Source organism: Apostichopus japonicus, chromosome 5 (assembly GCF_037975245.1).
Source record: "Apostichopus japonicus isolate 1M-3 chromosome 5, ASM3797524v1, whole genome shotgun sequence".
Lineage (NCBI taxonomy): Eukaryota > Metazoa > Echinodermata > Holothuroidea > Aspidochirotida > Stichopodidae > Apostichopus > Apostichopus japonicus.
Window position 1 is genome coordinate 22753846 of NC_092565.1, and position 9727 is coordinate 22763572.

Below are 9727 nucleotides of genomic sequence, written 5' to 3' on the forward strand. Positions count from 1 at the left end.
AATAGGTCGAAACATTAAAAGGAATCAGGCGCGTAGCCAAGGGGGGGGGGGGCGAAGGGGGCGACCGCCCCACTCCCTCCTTGAGCATATTTTTTATAATATCGCTAGTCATTTCAATATAGTAAATGCTTGTGACTTATAACTTACAAGGCCTGGGAAGTATCATTTCCAGCGATCTGGGAGGCATTTTCGGCCATAATTTTCGTGTACGCTTCGCGCCAACTTATGGTGGCGCTACGCTTAGATAATATGCCTATAGGATTCGCTCCTCCCTTGGCAAATTTCTCGCTACGCGCCTGAAAGGAATAAGAATTTTCTTAGCTGCTTAGGGATTTTGTTCAATGACTTTGATCTCTATCACACCAGACCAATGATGATGATAGGGTTTGTGTCGCCTTTAAACTTAATACACGAACTTACATTTCAGTACCGGTATGAAAAAATAGTAGAACTAACAATTCTTCGTTTAATTGATTGACGTGGGAAATTTTTTAAAGGCGCTGTTGTGAAATATGAGTCCGGAACATATACTTTAGTCAATTTGTGTGACGGTGGCGTACTTTGAATTCCAATATTCGCGAAATAAATATTGGAGTACATGCTAAGGCTTTCTGGTCACTTCGCCCAACAACCATTTCGCCCAACTGCCATTTCGCCCAACCAGCCTGGTCATTTCGCCCAACCAGCCTGGTCATTTCGCCCAACCAGCCTGGTCATTTCGCCCAACCAGCATGGTCATTTCGCTCAACCTTGTTGGTCATTTCGCCCAACCTTTTTTGTTGTTGTAATATTCAGTCAGAATAATATTACTTTTTCTATTTCACTAGTTCAATTTGATTTATTTTGGGTTATGATACTTCGTGGTAGGTAAGTAAAGTGAGGTCCGCTCGATATCGATCGGAGTCTAAGCAGTTATTTCGGGTATAATGGGAGGATTACACTACTTTAGGCGGTTACGCATACAATGGAAGATATTTTATAACACAAACAAAGGGGAATCGGTGTGGAATAATATCACCTTTTCTATTTCACTAGTTCAAAAATGACCAGGCTGGTTGGGCGAAATGGTAAGGTTGGGCGAAATGGCAGTTGGGCGAAATGGTTGTTGGGCGAAGTGACCTGCTTCCCATGCTAAGACAGTTATACGGATCCAGAGAGGAGGGGTGGCACGGAGGTCATTGAAACCGACTTTCACTTATAGGTGGAGCTGCGGGGTCCTCTTCCAGAATAAATTAAAAGTGAAAAGGTCATACTTCTTTGCTCTTTTCCAAACTGTCGTTACTTTTTCCATGACACAGTCAATTTTCTCATTTACTTGTATAATTATTCAAATTTATCAGAGTCACCCCCAAAAAGGCGTTTAATTATAACGTCAATGAATATGATCACTTTGGTGAAGAGTTGTTGACTATTAGCTGATAAGGAAGAAGGATCGTTAGACATATCAGTGCACGAAGATGAGGCCATCAAACTTGTTACAGATAGAGGCGTTCCAGAATGAAGCTGTATTCGTTTTCTCGTTCGAAGGGCAACTGTGTGGCAGATTTCCTTGACTTTTCGTTATCATCGTGAAATGGCCACATAGATTTTAAAATTCTTTGTGACGAAGACGCAAAATCTGAATAATTAATAGTCATGTTTCAGAGGATTACATGAAGTTACAATTAACGACTTGGCCAAAAATGCTGCATTAGGTAGGTTTGATGAATATTTCGTAATTATTGTGGTCAATTACCTTCAGTTTAGTAGAGAAAGTAACGTCATCGTTGTTTAATTCTTTTTCTCTACTGCGCATAAGGGGGACCAGTTTCGCGAAATGAACTCCCATCATAGTTCATATGACATCGACAAAGGTTATGCCTACTGTACATACTCACAGTATGTTGGCTAGCTATAGCATGGTGGGCTCATAATTGACGCACTTAAAGATTTGATCAACAATGCCTGTCAAGGAAAAATCCAAATCACTCAACTGTATGTGTTTTTCATATGTGTAGTTCCTCAGAGATGTTATGATCTCAAAATATTTAAGGTTCTGTGCTTATGCACCGTACAATTGAGCAGAATTTGACCACAAAATGTCTGCCATGTCAAGTTCTTTCATACCCCTAAATTGACACATTCGTCAATAAAGCTAACTGTAGTGTAGGCCTTAGTCTACATCCATAAACTTAAGATGCTGTTTGCTTTGCTCTGAGCCTCTAAGCTCAGACAGGTCAGGTCCCAGAGAATAGTGTTATCATATTGAGGTAATGTTGGTTATTTTTAGGATGTAAGATTTCCAAATGCCCAAAAAACGGGACAAACTAAAAGGAATACCGAATGACAATTGACTTTGTACAGGGTTAATTATCATTCGCGAATGACAGCGAATGACAGCGAATGACAACGAATGACAACGAAGGACAGTGGTGAGTGGAGATAGAATGATTAACGGAGTGGAGTGAACGCGGTTATTGGTTTTCTGCGCAAAAATGATTTGAGGAAAATCGCATGTTACGTGGTTGCAGAGTTTTGCTGGATAATTTACGGATAGAAACCACAGGGAAAGTTTCAGAATGCGCTTGAGTGCTGTGCTTTTGACATTTACCTCTGTATATTTATATAGAAAGATAACTGAAGCCGTTTCAAGATTATAGTTGTTAGTTTCTAACAATTAATATCGGAAAAATGACGTTAAATTTACTTCTTAAAATCAGACTTACAATTTCGCTTACTATAAGGTGCGTTTGTATCTTGTCCGTACTTTACTATACTGTAAGCCACGCGCTTCGCGTCCACTCGGTTTGCGTGGCTTTAATTAATATACCCACGAAGTCTGAACTGTGATATACGGTTGAAGCAAATGTCTGTGCTGTCATTCACTGTCATTCGTTTTAGTCAACGCAATTTTTTAGTGTGTACAACATATTGTCATTCCTTATGTGTAACACATTTTGTCATTCGTTTTAGTAAAACCCAAAAAACGTGCAAAGCTGGGGGGAGGGTGTTAAAAGCTTAAAAAATACCACAATTTGGTCAGCAAATGGCTGAAATGGATTCAAACTCATAAAATATGTAATTCTGCTTGACTGCAAAAAGTTTAGGTGGCCTGCTGTATCGTTGCTAGTAATAATTGAAGGTGCGTCTATTACGGGGGTGCGTCAATTATGAAGCCTTTACTATATACTATACCAATTATAGACCATAGTTTAACAAGCCAACATACTTTACGCCTGTGTACATAATGTGGTTCTTGTATTGCCTGGACTAACTCCAAATGCTCAGGAACTTTATTATGACGTCAAATTTCATACAGTTAAGAATTTTTATGTGTAGCATGGTGGGCTCATAATTGATGCACTTAAGGGTTTGATCAACGATGTCTATCAAGGAAAAGTAAAAATCACTCAACTGTTTCCTCTTTTGATGTATGTACTTCCTCAGAAATGTAATGATCTCAAAATATATAGTTCTGTGCCTCCGCAATGTACAATTGAGCAGAAAATGTCTGCCGTGTCAAGTTCTTTCATACCCCGAAATTGACACATTCGTCAATTAGCTAACTGTAAATTTTGTGTAAGTAAACATCCATTGACTTGATGCTGTTTGCTATGCTCTGAGTGTCTAAGCTCAGACAGGTCAGGTCCCAAGAGTAGTGGTATCATGTTGAGGTAATTTTGGTTATCTTAAGGGAGGCAGATTTCCAAATGCCAAAAATAATACAAAACTGGTGGGAAGGTGTTAAAAACTTAAGAAAACACAATTTGATCAGCACATACCAGAAATGGATTCAAACTCATGAAATAGGTAACTCTGCTTTGCTGCAAAATGTTTAGGTTGCCTGCTGTATCGTTGCTACTTGCTAGTCATATTGAAGGTGTGTCAATTAGGAAGGTGCGTCAATTATGAAGCTTTACTATACTACCTAGGTCTGTGACTCTCTATGTAGGCATTGTAATGTAACTGAAACTCTAAGTTAGGCCTAACCTTCTGTCCATTGTAAATTTAAGGTAATTGTGTTTGCTCAAACTGCTGAAACGTAATATTGGTCAAATGAATTATTTGTTAAGTTGTTCTGACTTGCATGCATATTAAATCGCTTATTCCATTAAAGTTGAAAGCTGCACAAGAAATGATGAAATATAGCTACATCAACTTCAAAGTTAATGGAGGATGTTAACATGTCTACTTTGTATAATTCTATTAAATGGTTGATGGCTCTTAAATTGGGAGGTACCAAGTAGTTGGAACCAGCCATATCACATAAGTTGGCTGCACAGTGCTTGACTGAGTAGTCCGGGAAAATGACACAACTCAGCTGGACTGTCATGATCTAGTTTTTGAAAGATGTCCAGAGCCATGATCATACAAATTACTCATGCACACTAAATGACTGTATGGTGGACACTGGTTGACTAAACTCCATTACAGCATATTAATAGAACATGTGACAAAAGTAGTCCTGAAAACCACCTAAATATGCCTTCCTCTCCATCCTCCCCATGGAAGGTCAAAGTTGAAACTGGGCAGTTAAGCCTGGGGTTTCTGAGGTGGGGGAGTCCGTATTCCCAATCAGTCTGGCAGTGTGTGGCTGACTTTAGTTAGACTAAGGGGTATTAATTACATTGTATGTGTGAATAAATAAGCTTTTGTCAGAAGAATGAAAAGTTATAACCCAATGCAAGAGAAGCATTTACTGTGGCTTTTTGTGATTGTTCTGCAGTTTTACCAAACGTCCCAAGCCTTTTCATAAGATTTTGTCACCACCTGAAGATTTATCAGTGATTAATTGATGAAATTCATTCAGTCATCAACACTTTGTTGGCCACATATTTTTACATAAAACTGTAAACCAAATGACCGATGTGCTCAGTCCTCATGCAAGCTCCTGGGATATGTGCTTAAAGTGTGTGGACCACTGGCATAAAAACTGTAATTTAAATTTATTTGAGATAAGTCATGACTAGTCAAATTAAGTTATTACAGAGTCACAAGCTTGATGATGGAACTTAGTTTTTTATTACTTGATTTGAATTGCAGAGCTGTGCGAACTCTGATGTGGTAGCTTTGAACCTTAATGTTAGGTTCCCAAGAAACAATACATACTTTTAAGTTGGTAATTACTGCAGTCACTTCTATTTCACAGCTGTCAAGGTACATTCAGTATGGCTAAGGAAAATAATGGCCTACCACCAGAGGTACACATCGATCACTGGAATGAAGCTACAAATATCTACATGGTGGTTGTTTGTGTATCTCTTTGGTTTCTTTACTATTTCAAGAGGTAGGTTCAACGTTCATTTATGCAATTGGTATTTATGTCTTGTATTATTCATGGAATAATATATATTGCTCAAATCTTGCGCAACAGTTTTGAAGTGTCTGACTTCTCTCTAGGGATGCACCGGATCCAATTTTTTGGATCCGGCCGGAACCGGATTTTGCCGGATAGTACATGAAATCCGGCCGGATTTTATCCGGCCGGAACCAGATTTTTTCATTACACAAAAGAAAATCATTAAAACAAGGAGCAAATCTTGGGTCAGACCATTGAGAAAATTAAATTAAACATGTTAAACCTAATTTTTCCTTACTTTGAATGTTTTTATTAATTTTTGGAAATAGTTAACATTGATTTAAGTTAATACCAACATCTTTTTAAGGAATAATTCAGGCCAGATTTTGAAAAATATACGGCCAGATTTTGAAAAATATCCGGCCGGATTTTGAAAAATATCCGGCCGGAACCGGAACCGGATAATTACTCACTATCCGGCCGGATAGTCCGGCCGGACCGGATATCCAGTGCATCCCTACTTCTCTCTCTTATAAAATACTATGGTTACTGTGTGAAAAATTGCTATACATCTTCGCTCAAGTTTGCGTAGTAACTTGGTCGTTCTGCATACAGTAGCACTTTGAGATGCTATTTACTGGATCTAAATCATTCCCTGTTATTGGTAGTTTACTTCTGTGACAAAGGAAGGTACTGAAAAGCATTGTACCACATGATTGATAAGATGTTATTAGAAATCACTTCTTACTGAGCTTGAAGGTGGTTGAGATTTTTATGGGAGAATAGTCTTAGTGTGAATCTTTCCCCTCTCTTGCAAGACGGGTTTTGGTAATTAGCAAACAGCTGTAGTGTCCTTCAGCATGTGTCTATTGTGGTGCAAGTGCGAAAATGTATATTTTGTGCAAATAACGATGGTATTTCCAGCGATTTTGGAGAAAAAATTTCACAAACCTTAAAGCTGCTACATCATGTGTGCAGGTTACATTAAGTGTGCAGGCTAAATCATTCTCACTGTAAATGTCTTAACCTGATGGTAAAATTACTTTGGAATCAAATTTGGAGTTGTTTTGAAATCACCAAGGCTATTGTCATGATGAGCCTTAATTTCAGCTGTGCACCCTTCATATTACTTGTCTGTTGTTCTCTTATCAGAAGGATTAGGCATTAACTGTTTTACCACAGTCTGCAATCTAAATTGGGAGTGTATAGATCAAATGCCTTTGAATTCATAGACCCTGCAAACAAAACAAAAATGTATATCATTGTACTCTTCTGTTCACTTTCAAATTCTGTTGTATCATGTAACTATGCTTGTCTTAAAAGTGAAGCATGGAATTGTTGCATTGAATATTAGAATACCAATTTAATTCAAAATAGTTACAGGGATTGTAGTATAAAGTATAAGGGAGAGGAAGATGGATTCATTTATATATTTATTTCACATTATGGCTACATATTTTGTTATCATTTGATGATAATCCAACTGCAGGTAGACTGATAAAGCACTACAATTTAATTTGATCAGTCTGAGGGACAGTGTAAAGCATATTATTTATCATTCCATTAATACAACAGAAACGGAGGAAGGATTGTCCGAATTTTGACTCGTCGGAACGAAGTGGTAGCACCAGAAATTGATAATGCTATTCTTCAAGAAGAAATGAAGAAAGTGAGATTGAGGCAACAGTTGGAGCATTATTACAAAGGTTTGTGTTACAAGAGTAACTGTGATCCCGGTTCGTTAAGTATAACGACGCATGGCTAAATTTCTCCAAAATTTGCATATGTTATGGCAAAGATATGAGTTTTAGAATGAGAGCAGTGTAATTGATATCTTCTTGTTTCTCTTCATATTTTTCTTTCTTTATTTGTAAATTTATGCTCAATTTATTCACAATTTAAAGACATTGTCCAATACTCAACTACTGTAGTAGCAACTGACATTGTTTTGATTCTCTTTCAATGCTGTCGTGCATTTTGATCTTTGGAAATATGAGATATTATCTTGTATTCGCACTGCGGGGTGTTGTGTATGCATCTGTATTAACTCTCTCTCATACAGAAGCATGCTGTTCCTGCGCTGTATCATGTTTAAGCATAAGCAAAACTTGTAAGAAGGTTCATGATTTTTATTTCTGTATATATTCTGTCTAATGACCGGTACTTTCCTAATTCCTGATGTTCCTACAGTATAATTTTGTGGAAATTTATATTGGAATTAACTAAAACTGAAACTACGCCTTCTATTCATAATTGACTGGACTGAGACCCAGGAATACTGGTTTATGATCATGAAAACTGAAACTGTTTCTCCTTGAATTCCTGTTTCAGCTCGCAAGTGGGATCAGGCCCTACAAGAGCAGAGAATCGAAATGGAATGATCAGCACACAGCAGTAGGACAGCCTTCAGTGGTGTCAATTTCATGCCAACAATTGTATAATTCTTATATGCTGATTGCCTACAACTGTGGTTGGTTCACACAAAGACCATTTACTTGTTTCTTTCCAAAGAGCTGATTGAGTCAGCAAAATATTGATTCACATTCACAATCTATGAGATAGGGGGAGGGCAGGGGAGGGGATTATGGTTGGGGTGGCCACTTTGGATTGAGGATGCTGAGCTGTTTTTTTCCCTCAAATCTTTTACAGTATTCATTTCGTGACATAATGACCATATCAAAGTTAGTACATCGTCAAGTCAAGCAGGAAATAACACTAATCAACGAGGGGAAAGCTAAATTTGATACTGAAAGTAATAATCATAAAAATGACTTTTGTTTATGATCTTTGTTATTATTGCTATTGTAGTAAGAATAACCACGAAATAATGTATGATACAAAAGTTAAGACATTTACTGTTTGAGTCAATGTGGTGACCAAAGCCAAGCTAAGTAAATGAGTTTTAAAGAAAATTAGTTTTTGTTTTTCACTTATCAGAGAAGCATTACAGTACCATGTTCTCTTCTAAATAAATATTGTGGCAGGTCTTTGTTTCTGTGAAAATCTCCACATTTCCCTGACAGAGGTAGATTTTCCAGGGGGGTGAGCAGGTTTTATTGTTTTTCTTATTTATTGGTTATTCCTGGTGCAAACAATTCACAGGATATTGTGACAGTCTTTTGTTATCAAACAACTAAAACTCTAAGCCATAGTCATTTGCCTTGCCCAATCAAACTCAATCTATTGTGTCAATATTAAATGTATTATTCCTTATTATCATATGTCACTTTGTGGCATGATGGCTTAAGTTAATTACTATGCTTTATTTACTAAGTTTTATGTACTTTGTTTCTAGTTGCAAGTCAGAGGCATAAGAAGTAATTATTGTGTTGTAACTATTATGAAGACTCTTCTGCGGGGGGGGCGGGGGGCGAGGGGGAGGTGTGGAGTTTTCTTGTTGTATTTGTAAATATGATGGATTCTGCTACTTGACTTATTTACTATTCATGACTTATTGGAAGTATTCTGTTGAGCTAGGAAGTCAGAGTAAGGTGTCATGTTACTTTATAGATGTGCAATGTACCGTTTGATTTGCAGTAACTATTACATCAGAAAGATAAATTGGAGGTTATTAAGAGATGATTAAGATTAAGATGATCAATAAAACAAAAACTCTGACAATAGTGACATGTCAGTGATGAGGTACCTACTTCACTTTTACATTTCACTTCTAAACAGTACATGTTTTGAAGCTTAAAATTTCTTTGGATTTCATATACAAACTAACTGGTGAGCTTGGCGTAATTTCTGTAAACAAAGTGAGTACCTTTGGCGGTGTGTGTGTGTGGGGGGGGGGGTGGCTTACAGGCGGAGGTTGGGGAAAAAATGAAGCGGGTACCATGGGTCGCCAGAATTTCACATTACAATAGAACCTATTGCAACTCAGTACAGCCTATACTGGAGAAGGGATATATACTGATGGGTGTTTGTGTCCATGCGAGTAAGATCTCCAATCGACTTATTTCACCCTCCCCTTCCCTCTAACAAGTTACTTCTGGCACTGTCTGAAAGTATAATGACTTTATATGTCAAGTAGATATCCAACTAAATGACCAACAAACTACATGATGCCCAAGGTACATTTCGGCTTTTGTTTCTTGTAATCAACGGTATTATATGAAATGTTACAACTTATTTTAATTACAATTTTTTTCTTTATCTTTCTTTCTTTTTTGTGTGCAAATGTTGACACCTCTGTACACTTTCAATTATCAATAGATACCAATGAGCTACAGATATGTTTATCTTCATGCCATGTTTCTTCTTTCGTTTTCATTTCATATTTCTAACATTATTTGAACAATTCGCGTTTAAACCAGTTTGCTGAACAGCATTAGCCTCTAGTATTTCTGTCATTAACTAAACATTTCTCTATTCTGGGGATGACGGAGAAAAGTACTTATTAAGAAAAGTCACCCAGGAAAGAACCTGGGTACGAAAAACCAAACA

The 9727-nt window shown here is 37.4% G+C and overlaps 1 protein-coding gene across 1 annotated transcript; it reads left to right on the forward strand.

The window, feature by feature from the left end:
• Positions 1 to 1534: 1534 nt before the first annotated feature.
• On the forward strand, positions 1535 to 9514 carry LOC139968079 (small integral membrane protein 19-like). The gene is made up of 4 exons (XM_071972428.1): positions 1535 to 1694; positions 5129 to 5266; positions 6854 to 6984; positions 7610 to 9514. The coding sequence occupies exons 2-4, from the start codon at positions 5148 to 5150 to the stop codon at positions 7657 to 7659; spliced, it is 300 nt and encodes a 99-aa protein (XP_071828529.1). The 5' UTR covers positions 1535 to 1694; positions 5129 to 5147; the 3' UTR covers positions 7660 to 9514.
• The last annotated feature ends 213 nt before the right edge of the window (positions 9515 to 9727 follow it).

Bases quoted from the DNA above. Each gene is read 5' to 3' on its own strand.
- LOC139968079 (XM_071972428.1), top strand. From the start codon at position 5,148: ATGGCTAAGGAAAATAATGGCCTACCACCAGAGGTACACATCGATCAC. The intron at 5,267-6,853 runs GTAGGTTCAACG...TTAATACAACAG, and splicing joins TTTCTTTACTATTTCAAGAG to AAACGGAGGAAGGATTGTCC. The intron at 6,985-7,609 runs GTTTGTGTTACA...TTCCTGTTTCAG, and splicing joins GTTGGAGCATTATTACAAAG to CTCGCAAGTGGGATCAGGCC.